Raw genomic sequence first — 15,923 nt, 5'->3', positions numbered from 1 at the left:
ACAGTGACGGATGGTGCGATCTGATTGGTGCGATCTGATATTGATGTACCTTGACCTTGGAGTTCACCTCTAATCTCGTTGGAAGTTGTTCTTGCCTCTTTGGTTACTATTCATATTATCCATCTTTTGAATTTGTCATTAATTTTCCTCTCGCGGCCACGTCTAGGGAGGTTGGCTACAGTCCTGTGGACCGTAAACTTCTGAATAATATGTGCAACTGTAGTCACAGGAACACCAAGTTGCTTGGAGATGGTCTTATAGCCTTTAGCTTTAATATACTTTGCCATAGGTTTCCTGAGACAACCCTCTCCTTAGCTTTCCATGGTCCATGTTCAGTGTGGCACACACCATGATACCTTGATATTGTAGTCAGCACAGTGACTATTTTTCGCCATTTAAATAGGCATACTACCCAATTAGAAGTTTTGAGACACATGTGATGCTAATTACAAGTCACACTTTAATGTAACATACCCCTATGATTAAATTATTTTCAGGCTTTTCTAGGGGTACCACCATTTTTGTGCAAGCCAGTTTAATTTGTTTGTTTTTGTTTTTTTTTATGCTTCTGTTGAACCACAATTTAAAAGCAATTTCTGATTTTCATTAGGTAATTTTCAGTAAATTTTTTATTTATTATTACTATTGTCAGTTTCAAGTTATTTCAGTGAGCATTGTGGAGTTTTCTTTAATGGAAGGGGTCATTTGGTCAATATATATGTAAAATATATTAGTATGTGAAAATTGTCCCATGTCTTCCTAAAACTGGCAGATGTCTATAAAAGTTTCTGGATATCAAAAACAGTAACACCAATAACAGCAACAAACAATTCCAGTTATTTTCATCTTAAATATCCCTACCACTGTCCTTATTTACCTGACACTTTCCCTGTTGCTTTTCAGGACCAGGTCACTTCGAGAACTGAGAGTCTTAAGTGGAAAAATGAGACTTGTCACAGGTCATCATCTAATATGGCAAACTTGTTTAACGCCCGTACCTTTTTTCGTTTTACAGATTTTTGGACATATTGGTTTTCATTCTCACTAGTTTCCACTTCAGTCTGTTACACTTCCTTCTGACATGTACAGGATCGTTTAGCAACAGCAGCGCGAAGTGCGTTTTGGTCATTTTTGGATACTTCCTGTTTTTAAAGTGGAACTGCAGCGTGTGCGTCCCGTTGCACGAGCCCGGGTTAGCAGGCTTGGATGAAGGTGTGTCGTAGCAGCGTATGAAACCTATTTCGGATTACATCTGCTGCCAGGGTAGTAATACAGTATTGTCCCCAGCGGTGTGTATCTAATCGTTTATTTGAGGAGGGAGGAGGTGAGGCGTAGCGAGGCAAGCGGGACTAGCGGGACTCAAACAGGTGTCCGACTGATTCCCATCAGCTCGGAAGAAGAATACAGCAACACTCAGGAAAACAAGAAAGAAGGGTCAGGCTGAATTTTTTAAATGGGTTGGATAACAGGCAAATCAACCTACTCAATTCCGAATGTATCGTGTCTGTGTAAACTGTGCGCCCCTTTAGCTCGGCGTTGATGGAGACCCGATAATATCGTTAACAGCTTGTTTTGAAAGAAAGCATCTGCTTTCTTTTTTCTCCAGCAGAAGAGGAAGAGGACGTGGTAGAAGAGGGGAGGCGGTGACCGACATCCCCACGGGACAGGCCAAGCGACCCACGCTGCTAACAGGTGTGTCTGAGGAGGGGGCACGGCTCTTATCTGCACCGCCCGGTTCACCACCACCCCTGGCCCTCCCGGTCTTTACCTCTGTCTCATTGTTCCTGGCTAAACTACATTCAAACAAAGGCTGCTTTGGAGTGAAAATTGTCCGCTCGGGCGCCCCAGTGAGCGCGTAGTCTTTTCTTCTTTCCCTCCGGAGCGATCCGTCGGTGCGTAATAGCCGAGAGGAGGAAGGACAGAAGGTGGGAGCCAAACGCAAATTCTGAGACGTTAATTTAAAAAAAAAAAGAAAAAACAATGGGACGTTGTAGCGTGCTTGTTTTTTTTATTAAGGCATGTAGGAAATGCAAAGGTTTAAACTGATCGTTTCGGAGGTCAGAAGGAATTCAAAATATTTGTTTTGATTTTTGTTTCACGAAATTTGTAGGTTGGACTGTTTTCGCCCCCTGGTGAAAAGCAGAAGCCACCGTTGGTCCCGTGGTTTCAGCACGCCAGCCCAACCGCACCAAATTCTGACGACTGTTACGGACAGTGAGTCTTTTCAAGGGGCTCTGTCCTGATTAAACAAAGTGCACCTGGTTTCATAATGACTACGAGAAAAGCCAACAGTGTGGCGGACTTGGTAACCACCTCCACCGCCGCCAACCAGCAGCAGCACCAGCTCCAGCAGAGGAGCCGGAGTTCCAGCAGCGGGGTTCCGGTGTCCGAGGCGCCGGTCGGCGGGGCCGAGATGTTCGGGGAATTTCAGGACTGGTGCCTGCGCACATACGGGGACTCCGGCAAGACCAAGACCGTCACCCGGCGTAAATATAACAAAATCCTCCAGACCCTGCTCCAAGGAGACGAAGAGAACAGCAACGGAGTGTTTCTGCACGAGAAAAGCAACAACCACATCAACGCCAAATTTAAATTCTGGGTCAAGTCCAAGGGCTTCCAGGTCGGGGCCCTGCAGGACGCCAAGAATGGGTCATCGGACAGACCGGTGCTGTACGTCCCCATCAAGGCTGCGGTTAGTGCATCTTCCTCTTTTTGCTCTGGGCTCTGCGTGTGTATTTGTGTGCGTGCGTGTGTGTGTGTGCGCGCGCGTGTGGGTCAGTGTGGGTCCATGTGTCCCTAACTGTTAGGTTACCTTCATTTGACTAAGTAAATAAACTGTGCCCGTGCGCGCGCGCGCGTGTGTGTTAAAGTCCGAAGCTGTACAGCCTAACTTTCCCTGGCTCCGTGCCATGACTACAGCAAACACCTGTTCTATAGCTGGCTGTTAGTGGTTTCCACTAAACGCAAAATCTGTAGCAACTCGTACGGATTGAGTGGCGAACAAAAGGATGGCGAACAAAAGGAAGCAATTAATCAGTACAAATGCATTTACTTTAAATGCATACATACATTTATAGTTTATTGTAAGAACAAAATATAAAAGGCCCATTATAGGTCATCAGAGTCTAACTCCATGTTCTCAAATGAAGAAATGCCAGAAACTACAAATCCACAATAATTTACTTATAACTGGCATTAAACTGACTGTATCTCTACAAATATATACACAATTAAAAATTCTGCTTTTGTTATTGCAATTTTACATTGATTGAAACAACTCACAGTTGCAAGGCTGCACAGGCATGCTATAACAGGACTATAGTACATCAAATAAACTGCTATTGTATTTCAAACAAATTTGGTTTAGTACTGTCAAATAATCAACAGTTCAACACAGAACAGCTCTGTCAGGTACATTTATGAATTTGAAAGACAAGGCATCCTGTGATGACCTATCATTTTAAAGTTATCACATGAATTTGAAATGATTTATGTTCTGCAGGAAGAAATACAGAGAACTAGGCTGCTGAAAAATTTGCCATTCATAGTTTGACTGAAGTTAAAGCTGATTTTCTACATACAGAGTATACAAGTCTGGATACAAGTCATTTCCAAGTATACCCATCCCTTTTCTGGATGGTAAATGTACTTTAAATGACCCCTTTATTCTTTTAAGGACACCTTCTTCTTCTATTAATTTAGTAAATGTGCTATTTAGCAGTATGGATGCTGTATGTTGATTTGATCTTACTAGAGATAAGTAGAGAAATGGTGTGGTGTTGAGGTTTGGTTTGGTATTTAGAAAGGCTCTTGTGCTTGTGAACTGAGAAAGTGTAAGCTACAACACGCCGTCTCCAATATGCAAAGCCTGCAGGTGAATCAGCTGTGTTGCATTTCTGAAAATCAAACCTTGAAGACAAAATACTGAAGATCTTGGATGTCCTGAAAAAGCTGAGATAATAAGTTGAGTGGTTCGAAACATAGATTTCATTAACATAACAAATGTAATTCTGCTCTATTTGGAAAGGATTCAGTTCAGTCTATCAGTAATTTAATTGTCTGTAATCTCGGACTGCGGACACAGTTTGGTCAGTGCATGTGTCTAATTGAACTGTTTTTCTGCAGACAGAGGGTCAGGTTATTGAAATGGCTAAACATGCCTGCTAATGCCTGATTGCTGTGGAGATGAGAAGGGTTTGAGGTGCTGGTTGGCATGGTTACTGTTCAGCTAATTTCATCCTGTCCCATATTATTTCATATTCAGATTAACACCAGGAGTCTGACACAGGACTGAGAATCCTCTTGGTATGTTTATCTTGAGTAAATCTTCTGATCCCCATCTCACTTTCTCATTCTACCTCCCAGGCTTGACAACAGTGTTTCTGTTGACACTGTTGAGTATCTTGAGGATTGGGTGGGACTCAACCCACAGATTTTACCACATCTCTCATGTCAGTGTACCTCTTAGGTTACCCAAAGTCACAAAATATTAATTTTACATTTTACATTTTTAATGAGTTTATGGCAATGCTTTAGTGTGAATTGAGATATACACTGAGATATTCTCCTGGCTTATTCTGAATAATCTAAAGATCACTTTTTTAGGTGCTTATGTCTTGAAAATTGTTGTCAATGTAGCCTTGCACTCTGCACTGTCAATTTAGAGATTATGGGGGGTACAAGGACTTGTGTGTGCAATGTATAGTATGTCTCACCACACGTATGTTGTCTGTCAGTGACATAAAGTTACACTCAATAATACTCTCCTGTGGGGCTCTTCAGCTGTCTTTTGAGCGCAGCATCTCTGACAGCTGTAGTTCTTCTCTGTTTGACAGTAGTAGGATGCAGTGAGGATGTCATGCACCATTGGGGCTGACTGATAACACATTGAGCAACTTGGCATCGTCATGCTCCACAAATTTACTTTAAAAACAAATGTTATTTAATAAAACTGTTTTTATTCATTTAGCAATACAGGAAGTAAACAAAGGACAGCAACAGCAGGAAAGAGTAACAGTGTGGCTTGTTTTTCTTATCTGTTTCACTGTGCTCAGTGAACTTGTAGTATTGATTTTCTGTCTTCTCCTACCTGTTGAGTAAGCAGAGATATCCATGTCTGCATGTGCCTACACACAGGAACCTAATGCTATGTTTTTTGCCCAAATCAGCATCCTGCTTTCTTTCTGTCTGTGTCCTGCTCAGAGGGTTATGACCTGACTGCACCAACAGCTGATCACACGCTGATGCTAATAAATTGTGTGTGAGAGACAAGGAGATGTTATGTATGTTGCTTAGTTGATGTTTGAGGTATGGCACATTGACAGAGCATTACAGTGGTATACTTTTCATCACAATAAGATAATGAAAGAAGAATCCAGTGATATTTTGTAGTAGTACTCTATCAGTCTCTCTCTCTCCCCCATACGCACACACACACCTGCTTTGACCAGTTTACCTTGTATTAGATGATTGGTCTAGTCCTCACTACCATGCTATTGCCAAATTTTAGCCACACCCTCCCACAATCCTCACGAAAATTCCCCAAATAAATGGCCATGTTGAGATTCCATTGAGACATCGTCTTTATCGATGCTTTACTAACAAATAGCATTTGTTTGGGAAATCATGTATGCACATGAAATAATTACCATCTTATTCGTGCATGCGTCCATGGAATCACAACCTGTAGCTCAAAATAATTTTTCAGTTTTCTGAGCCACCAAGGATAGCTAGTAACTTGAACCATGGCACTTCCAATAATAAAAAGCATTATATATTCAGTAACATCCTGTCTTTCTCATCTGATATACCAACTTATTTAAACTATTGAGTTTATGAACTAAATTAATGTCCAATCCACTGAGAATTAGACAAAAGACACAAAAAAATTGCTGAGACAAGCTAGGAAAATTCAGATATGACATTTATGAAAAGATAAGTTCAAGTGCTGCAGATGTAGATGGAATGTTAATTTTTTAAGTTCGATATCTTTGTGTTGCTATTAAAAGGAATGAGTAAATTCCAGGAATAATGCGGATGGTCGACCATCAAAATTTTTCTCTAGATTAAAATGGACTAAAATAAAGACACATTTTTGTTCAAGACTAAGACAAAATTGGAATCAGGTAGCAGAATTATTGCAACCCTTTACTAACTGGCTGGCAGATGTTAAAATCGTACAGGTGGTTGAATGTTTTTTTTTTTTTTTTTGTTTTCTTTTCTGGTCTGGTCTGTTATAGAAAGAAAAAATGATGAAACATCACTTATATTTCAAATGACTAAATAAATTCTTTTTTGGTAGCTTTGTGAGTGACAGGTCATTTCTGTAGTCATGTGCATTACTTCATTCATCAAATTCACATATACACGAGCATTATGGAGATATCTGAAAGTGTGTTGGGCAACATTGTGTTCCAGAAAAGTGAAAATTAAGTGCTACTTTCCTCTTTCAGTACTGTACTGTTTTTACACAGAACACAAGCATACAATAAAACACACAGTGAAATTAAAATACTGCACCTTTATTTACTCTTTTATGGTCCTGTCGCAACCAGTTTTATGAAGAGGTCTGGGACAGGATTCACAAAGCACAATTAGAGCACATAGCGCTTCCTGCTTATGTTCCAGAAGAAGATGTAATTTTTGGTAGGAACAGGCTTTTCCTCAGTCTTATTTTGTTGTGAATAACTGTGGTAACATCGGCTGTAGTGTGGTATGCATTTGAAGTATACAGACTCATGGTCAGATTCTCTAAATGTGCCATAACATGTTGCACTGTATGTTACTACTTGTTTACTTCACTCTCTTAGTCACCTTGCCCTTGTAATTGCAGTAATGATTAGTAAGATTAATGTAACAATAATATAGATTTTTTTTTTTTTTTAATACACAGAAAGCACCTTCATAACACTCTATAGGACCCAATGAGCAGTGTCTCAGTGCATATCAAGTCTTAGACTCCATTAAAAGAAAGAAATGCTGAGCGGTTTGTTGGGACTAATAATCATAGCTATAGATACTAGTGTCCAGTACGTGTGATAACTATTTTCCCCCGCTATTCACTGGCTACAGCCAGACAGTATCGGGTTTGTCAGTTTAAAACAGAGCCATATGTAGGGAGAGCTCATCAGTTACTCCATGGATCCCTGATGAATTGCTTTGTTTGTGTGCATGTCCATCAGAGCACCGTGAAAAGATGCCCAGTAGATCTGATTTTAGCAATTATTCAAATAGCCCTGTGGCTAGTTTCACAATATCTTACACTGGTCTATAGTGTTGCACCCAGGTTAGTCAAATGAAAGTGTTTCATAAAATTAAAGTCTGATGTATTTTAAGCCTAAAATGTTAACACCACAGCCCCTAAGCTAACTTAGAACTAACTACACAGATCAGCCCCAACATAAAACCTCTGGTAGGTGAAGTGAATAATATTGATTATCTCGTTACAGTGGCTCCTGTCAGGCAGTGGGATATATTAAGCAGCAAGTAAACAGTCAGCCCTTACAGTTGATGTGTTGCAAGCAAGAACATTGGATGTCACTCTCTGAGTGACTTTAACAAAGGCTAAATTGTGATGGCTAGATGACTGGGTCAGAGCATCTCTAGAACAGCAGGAGAGCAGGTGTTGTGGGTTGTGCCTAGTCGGCAGGTGTGCAGTGGTCTGTAACTACCAAAAGTGGTCCAAGAAAGTACAGCTGATGATCAGGTGACAGTGTAATGGGCTCATTGTTGTGCATGGGAAGCAAAAGCTTACAAAATTAAAATTAAAACAAGAAATGTTACGCTCCCATGCCATGACATGTAATTTTCAGTCTGGAATATAAAGTGCTCCTGAACCTTTGTCAACAACTTTGTCTATTTTTGCCTGTTTTACCATGCTACCTATGATCTGCTTGTTTGCTTGTTTGCTTGTCTGCTCATTTTTCAAACCAGATCATAACAAGATCTACCTAATTAACAATTACATTCATTGCCAACTATTTTCATGAATTGATTTTTTTCAATATTGCGGTTCTAGTGATGTTATCATATTCAATTACAAACCAAAGAATATTGGCTCTGGAGGACATGGATGCGAAGTCCCACATTTTATTTTACACCACACTGAAGAGATGAACAATACTTTTCATACAGTTTACACTGGCCTTTGTTTTGCTGTGACCTTGTACCCTTTTAATGATACACACTTGTTATTTTAAAGTCCCACAAATTGCTACTTTAGTGTATTACCCTGCTGCTGTCATGATTAGTTTTGCTGCATGACAGCAATACCAAAATGGCTAAAATGTGAACTGTGGTATGCTCAGATAAGGGGAGAATCAGATGGACCTGACACACAGAGTTGTGTTGACATGGACATGACTCCAATAGACCAGGCTTGTCTGTACTTTTATCAGCACTATAGTCAGATAGGAAATAGTAAGTTCAGGTAAACAAACAGACAGATGAATACCACTCTGTGTGTGTGTGTGTGTCTCCTCTGTTCTCTATTAGCAGCAGCAGAGAAAATGTACCCTAGTGTAGAGTCAGGAGAAGTGGAGGAAGGGTACTGCAATGGCTCATCGTCTGCTCACACACAAACCACCTATAAGAGTGCATATGGGGGATTCATAGAGTGTGGGTGTCTGTTGAAGGAGCAGCAGCTTAATAGGGCTGGCCCCCTCTATCAGGGCCCATTGATCTCTGCTATCTGAATGAGCCCCTTATTCTGTCATTATAAAAAAACTTCAGAAATTGACAGGAATTGTTAGGACTCTGGTGTGTGTGTGTGTTCCTTTGACCCTAAACTATTACAAGTCTGTGTGTGCGCAAGAGGTTATATGAAGGCCAGAATTTGGGTGAAACAGCGCTCACATTGCTAGAAAAAGTGGACATAAAAATCAACTTTGTCATGTCTTCACCAAACCTAGGGCTGCTCTGTTGACAGTGGGGGTTTTGGCAGAATAATGACCTGTAATTTTAATCACTAGCGCCTGCTGGGTAGTGTTAGTAACCCCCTGTCAAGCTTCTAGTAATCCACAATTGGGTGCCAACCTGGGCTTTTAAGGAAAAATAAAACGTTCATTGCTCATTTGTTCTTTTCAATAGAACTATTAAGCACCAAACATATTTAACCTGTCTTATTTCTGCTACTAATCAGGATAAAAATTCAGTAGAGCTGGTCAGAGCTATAATCCACTGTTGATGGGTACCTAAAGTTATTATGCATAGTGTAGTTGAAAAGGGATATATTGTGATTTTAACCGATGAATTATGTTTAGAATCTATCCAGCCCTCAGACTGCAGAGAGTCTATACCTCCAAAATTTAACACAACACAACTTTCTTACTACTTTCACCCTGTAAAGTGATGCATGACAGAGGGGTGTTCTCTGGATATCTAATTTCTTTCATTGACTGTGTCACGTAAAATACAGTAGCTGAACAAAAAACTAATAATGCATAACTAAAGAAATAAATGCAAATGCTCAGGAGTTGATAGCTTCAGTAGAAGTGCTTTTAGCTGCAGATATTTGTAATTCAGCTTAGATGTAAAAAGAATAGCCAGTTAACTAATTGAATGACAGAAAAAGAATTGACACCTCTTTAGATATCTGATTAATAGCTATGTTATGTTATATTATGTTATGTTATGTTATGCTTTCCACAATTTCTAAATTGTTAATATTTGTTGAATATCTTTGGTGTGTTGGTCACGCACACGCACACAAATAACAAAAAACCAAAATGAAACAAAACAACAACAAAAAAAAACAGATGCCACTTTTGGTTTAAGGAAACTGTGATGGGTATTTTAATATTTTATAGATCCATAACTGATGAATGAGTCAGCAGAGTAATCATTTAATCAATAAAAAAAAAAATTACTAAATGACATGAAAAAAGAGAAAACCAAATTTATTGTTATGAGTTGACTCTATCAGACTGGCCTGAGTTCCTATTACTGTTAGCATTTTTATATGTCTGTCAGTGACTTTCTGTCCCTTTTGGCTCTCGTCTCTCTCAGATTTGTGACATTCTTCCTTGACCTTATGATGATTCTGTCCGACTGTTTCTGCTGATATAATGAGAACATGTTGGGAGGTTTTTTCTTGTTTTTACTTGTTTAGCATTTACTTCCTCTGTGGCACCAAAACACTCAGCATGAGCTGGCAGCAAGGAATTTGCTACAGTAGACAGAAACCTGTTAGCTTTGTGACATTCAGTCCTCTTGGATGATGATTCCCTGCATGTCTCCATGACTGGAGTTAAGCATGAACATATTTAATTCAACAACACCCACACTTCCAAACACATTTGTTTTCATTCCTTGTGGGGATTTTATACATGTGGACAAAATTGTTGGTACCCTTTCATTAAAGAAAGGAAAACCCACAATGCTCTCTGAAAAAACTTGAAACTGACAAAAGTAATAATTAGGGATGCACCGAATGTTCGGCAACCGAAATTATTCGGCCGAAAGTAACAAAAAAATCAGTTTTGGTGTTCGGCCGAACAAGTGAAAAGACGGAATAATATTTACCGAACAATGACGCTATTGATGACGCAGTCAAATAGCAGCCAGCATAGCGTGAGAGGCGTGCGCTTTATAAATGCAGCAAACATGTTGGCAGTGTGGAAGCATTTTAAAGTATCTGAGAAAGATACAAAATTGGCCGTTTGCAGACACTGTTCTGCTGAAGTATCTAGAGGGGGTTCATCTGGAAAAATGTACAGCACTACAAGCTTAATTTGTCATTTAAAATCGAGACACCCTGATCGACATGCAGAGTACGACAAAGACACGGCGGTGGCCGCAGCGAAAAGCAAAGATCCTCCTCCCAGTCCCAGCACATCCACTCCAAAAAAATGGCAATATTTAACAATTTAACAACTCTGATCCTAGGTTCTTGTCTGCTCCATGCACAAGCACTGACAGCGAGAGACTGTTTAGTGCTGTGTCTCATGTCATTGATGACAAGAGAAACCGACTTTCATGCGAGAAAGCAGAGAAGCTACTTTTCATTAAGAAGAACCTGCCAGTTTTCCTTAAAAAGAAGGCTAAGTAGGCTTATGTTAGGATGATTATTCATTTGTTGTGGGTTCATCCACTTTTTAATGCACGCTCAAAGATGGCCAAATAAAAATATTAGTTTACTTATTTTAAGTTATATTCTGTTTTGTTGGTATAATGTCTGCTGGAATGTTAAAAAAATGTTTTGTGTTAAATAAACATTTTTAAATTGTAGTTTTGTAATTTATTTTTTTCTTTGACAAAGCAAGCCAAAATAGTGAAAAACACATTTTGACTATTTAATTTATGCAATGAAAATGCAGTGAAAAATTGACAAAATAAATGGGAAAAAACATGTTCGGTATTCGGTAATCGGCCTTCGGCTAAGTGTTTCGTTATTATTCGGCTTCGGCTTTGGCCAAGAATTTTCATTTCGGTGCATCCCTAATAATAATAATAAATAAAAATTTACTGAAAATTACCTAATGAAAATCAGACATTGCTTTTGAATTGTAGTTCAACAGAAGCATTTAAAAAAGACGAACTAATGAAACTGCCCTGGACAAAAATGATGGTACCCCCAGAAAAGACTGAAAATTATTTGACCATAGGGACATGTTAAACTAGTTGGTCTCAGTTGCAGCTCATTTGTCCTCCAACAGGATAATGACCCCAAATAGACAGTCTTTCCAACACCCAAGAATGGCTAAGAACAAAACCCTGGACTATTCTGAAGTGGACTTCTATGAGCCCTGATCTGAATCCTATTGAACTTTTTTGGAAGGACCTGAAACATGCAGTCTGGAGAAGGCACCCTTTAAACCTGAGACAGATGGAGCACTTTGCTCACGAGGAGTTGGCCAAAATATCTGTCAATAGGTGCAGTTCTCATTGAGAGTTACAGAAATCGCTTGATTGCAGTAATTTGTGTGAACAGCTAGATCTCTTGCTGGGCTGCTGTGCTGTATGTTGTTGACTGGGCAAGTAAGTCTTAACCTGGAACCAGTTTTGTTTTAGATTAAATCCTCTGGCACACCAACCAGTGATAGTGAGCTGTTGGCTAACATTGTGCAGTGGGTCCAGTGCCATCAGCATTATTCTGACCACTTTTTGATTGATTCGTCACTGGCTTCGTTGGTGAGAAGGACCGCTCTGATTACGTGTTCCTTTTAGTAGATCAGCGTAATATCCATGATTTTACAATTTAATTTAGTTTTTCCTTATTTTTAATCTCAGCCTCTTCCTTCCTTTTTCCACAACCAAAAGACCAAGAGCTGACAACATGAGTGTTATTTGCAGCTTCTTATCACACATGTCGATTACAAACACCTCTAAACTGTCTGCTGTGAGTAAGGCTGGCGTGAAAACCATCAGCAAATGGTGCTTTGTTTGCAATTTTTATGTCGTCTAGTGCCTTTTTGAATGATGAATACAGCTATGGTCACCTGGTGGTATAAAGTTATTTCCTGTAACACACGCACAGGATGTACATGCTAAAATATGTCTGTGAAGATTCTTAGTTGTCCAGTCATGGCAATTGGACTTTCAGTTTTTTAAGTTGAAAAGTTTCACCTCTCATCCAAGTAGCTTCATCAGTCTGAGAAAAACCTGGTCTGGAATCTCCAATTTATCTTCCACATTGGTTTCACTCCACCTCTAGTCCCATAGGCTCACTAGGAGAGCTATGTGTCAGGTGAGAGTCGTTAGACCCACACTCCCGAGTTGGTTTCACTTCACACCTGGCCTTACCTTAACAGGCTTGTTAGGTGAACAAAAGGAGTGAGCTCAGGTGAGGGTCGTTAGGATCTAATGGTAGGCTCATGTGACCCCTCTGATTCACCAAGAAAGTGTCCTCCCTGGAAAACATTTGATTTGTTCCTTAATTTCCTGGGAACGGATGAAAGGGCAGCCTGGTAAATTGAAGACAGGTTATGTCTGAGCTCTCCACCCCTGTTAAGGGAGGGTTTTTCCACTTGGACATAGATAGCTTCCCTGCAGGGATGTACATGCTAGTATAGAGTGTTCGAGTGCCACTTTTTGGCCTAGACCAAGGCAATGTTTGGCAACTCAACAGTCAGTCTTCATTGCAGCTAGTCAATGGCTTGGTGTGCCAGCTCATCTTTAATGACACCCTAAATGGCCTGCTGAACAAAGTCAAAATGTTTATACTGCAGTTTGTGTACAGCTCATAAATCAGGCAAGGCAGGAGGCATTATATTTGAGGTAGGTTCTTCGTTAAGTTCATAACAACACTCTTTGCTTTAGATCTGTTAGTTTTTCTGTATGCAGTATTTACCATCTCAAATTTGATGGTAATATTTCTTGTATGTGTTCAATTTGTAGCTCCTTCAAATCTGCTGCCCTCCCTTTTGTCCTGCCTAAATGCCTGCATTTTTTGTGAAGTTAGTCATGAATGAGGGAAAAGCTATTAGGGTTTATACTAGTATGATGATACGCTCATGCTCACAAGACAATACATGATATTGGGTTTATGAGAATGAGATGAGATGATATTTTAATACTGTCAGTGTTTCCCCTGTAATAGTACAGGCGTGGTAAGCCAATATACCAATGAGATTGCCCCGCCATGCCGAGACAACAAGCCACTTTTTAAATACTGTCCAATATAGGCTCATTTGAAAATAATGATTGTTTGTTTGTGGAGTCTCTGTCAGTAGCCTCTCTCTGTCTCTTCCCTGCTTCAATCTGATTCACTTTTGACAACTGTGGTATGAAAACAAACAAACAAACCCTGGAATACATGAAAAACATGTGTCCCCTGAGAATAGATAGATACTTTATTCATCCCCCACTGGGGATGCTTATAATGGAATTCCTACGTACACCAAGTTTTATGGAAACGATATATCTTTGTAAGTTCATGTAAGTTTGTGACATTTAATATTTTCTAATGGAACCGCAATGTACACATTCACTATGTTAGACCAATGTTACAATGTATCAGTAATCAATGTCGTTATAATAGTCTAGAGCTGCAATAACCAGTCGATAAAATCGATAACGAAATTTGTTGTCAATGATTGCTGTTATCGATTAGTTGGGCTGCTCATATTAGTGCGGAGGGTGATGGCAAAATAACACAGCCGCTTGCGAAATGGCGGAGAGTATAGATAAACCGGCAGCAGGGAAAAGTGTGCGTCCCAAGTCATCCAAGGCATGTGTTACCGGCCTCAGACCTAGGGGATATGTGGGCCAGAAGCAAAGGATACAGAGGCGTTAAGCACTGTGGACCGGTGAATAAACTGTGAAAAACACAAGAGGACAAAGAAGTTAGATCTTTCCACAGCGGCATTCAGTTTTACTGAAATAAATTCTCTTTAAATTCTGAAAAATAGTCAACACTTCAACACTCAACACTCAAAGTGCATTCAGTGAAATACAATTTAACAAACAACAAATCCAAGAGTACACTTGATAAGTACGCAAAATATACCTTTGATCCATCTATAGTATATACTTCTATAGATACAGATAAGTTTATATGAGGATACATAGATATATACCTGGAATCTTACATACATTTCTAATAATAATCATAGTTTACAAGGAAAGAGAATCAAAAACGCAAACACCAATTATCAAGATACCAGAATGTCTTAAAGACCAGATTTCACAAGAGAAATACTTTAGATTTCATTGCACTTGAAATATTCATTTGCTATAATTCTTTCCATTTAACTAATGCACATGCACACACTGAAACAACGCACGTGCTGAACACTCAAAATGGCGACTGAACCGAGAATGCAAACATGGAGAAATATAATTCTTAAAACATATAATAGATGGCATAGACACAATATTTCAGTCTGATTAAACATTTTAATAATCTCAATGAACATTAGGTCAGGCATGGAACACGATTTTACTCACTCTTCAGCTGTTTTTATAATCCTCAGTGAATTAAAACACCTTTTTTAGATACACTTCATCATCATCATACTCATATCATACATTTCAAATTGCACAAATACAATGAAATGAACATGTTTCTGAAATATTTTCATACCTGTGAAAAACATGAGAGGACAAAGAAGTTACATCTTTCCACAGCGGCATTCAGTTTATTACTGAGCCCGCTTACCAGGGGGAAGTAAATCTCTTGTCTTCCACGAACGTTCGATGCACCATCTATTGGCATGGCGGTGTAATGCCATAAAGATATACTGTTTTACCTTCATTAGAAAAGTTCTCAAGTTGTAAAAATAAAAAAAAAACACAGGTACACACAAATACACATATATGGGGGTCACTGTTTTTCAGTCAACTCATAAATGGCATTTCTCTCAGCCCATTACACATGGGAGCATTTTATATTAAACACAACGAAGACTGTAACCTGCAGGTTGTGTAAAGCTGAGCTTGTGTGGCATGGAAGTACCACAGTGATGCACGAGCACATGAAAAGAAAACACGCTGGTGTCACGGACAAAGGCAAAACAGCACGGTAAGCAAAAACTGTATATCCTCATCATGTGAAAATGGTATAGTTTAATTAAGTGCTACTGTGTAAAATATTTGTTTTTCTAACTTCGGGACAGTCACACTAGATCTGTTCTGCAGCGACTCACGAGCATCAGGTGGTTACACCATCACTTCGCTCGCAACATAGTGATGGCACTAGCACAGACTAGCTCAAATAAAAACAGTGCAAAGTCAAACACTAAATTTAAAAGCAGCAAACAATAGCAGGAGTAAAATATTACATTTTTTGGTAACTTGTTTTTCAGTAAATGCTTATGCATCAGTGCATATATTTTCCTTTCTTTTTAATCAAGACTGTTAGCTTGCTGCATATCTTCACAGCTGAACAAAATGTCTGTAAGTTTACAGCAACTGTCAGAACAATGTTGCATTATATTTTATATAGATTTTTTTTTAAAGCATGGTTGTCAACTTGCCATCTGCAA

At 39.3% G+C, this 15,923-nt stretch overlaps 1 protein-coding gene across 3 annotated transcripts in view; it reads left to right on the top strand.

The window, feature by feature from the left end:
• The first annotated feature begins 1,183 nt into the window (after nucleotides 1-1,183).
• Nucleotides 1,184-15,923, top strand: part of LOC113145615 (nucleolar protein 4-like) — a 151,066-nt gene continuing 136,326 nt past the window's right edge. Inside the window, exons 1-2 of one of the 3 annotated variants that reach the window (XM_026332549.1) lie at nucleotides 1,184-1,434; nucleotides 1,610-2,692. In XM_026332549.1, coding sequence (XP_026188334.1) covers nucleotides 2,270-2,692 — 423 coding nt within the window. In that variant the 5' untranslated portion in view covers nucleotides 1,184-1,434; nucleotides 1,610-2,269. Of the gene's footprint in view, nucleotides 2,693-15,923 lie in introns of all 3 variants that reach the window. The other 2 variants (XM_026332548.1, XM_026332547.1) reach the window with 2 other exon arrangements.

The sequence above is a fragment of the Mastacembelus armatus genome, chromosome 7 (genome assembly GCF_900324485.2).
Source record: "Mastacembelus armatus chromosome 7, fMasArm1.2, whole genome shotgun sequence".
In the NCBI taxonomy this organism is placed as follows: domain Eukaryota; kingdom Metazoa; phylum Chordata; class Actinopteri; order Synbranchiformes; family Mastacembelidae; genus Mastacembelus; species Mastacembelus armatus.
This window is presented reverse-complemented; position numbering and strand designations above follow the sequence as displayed.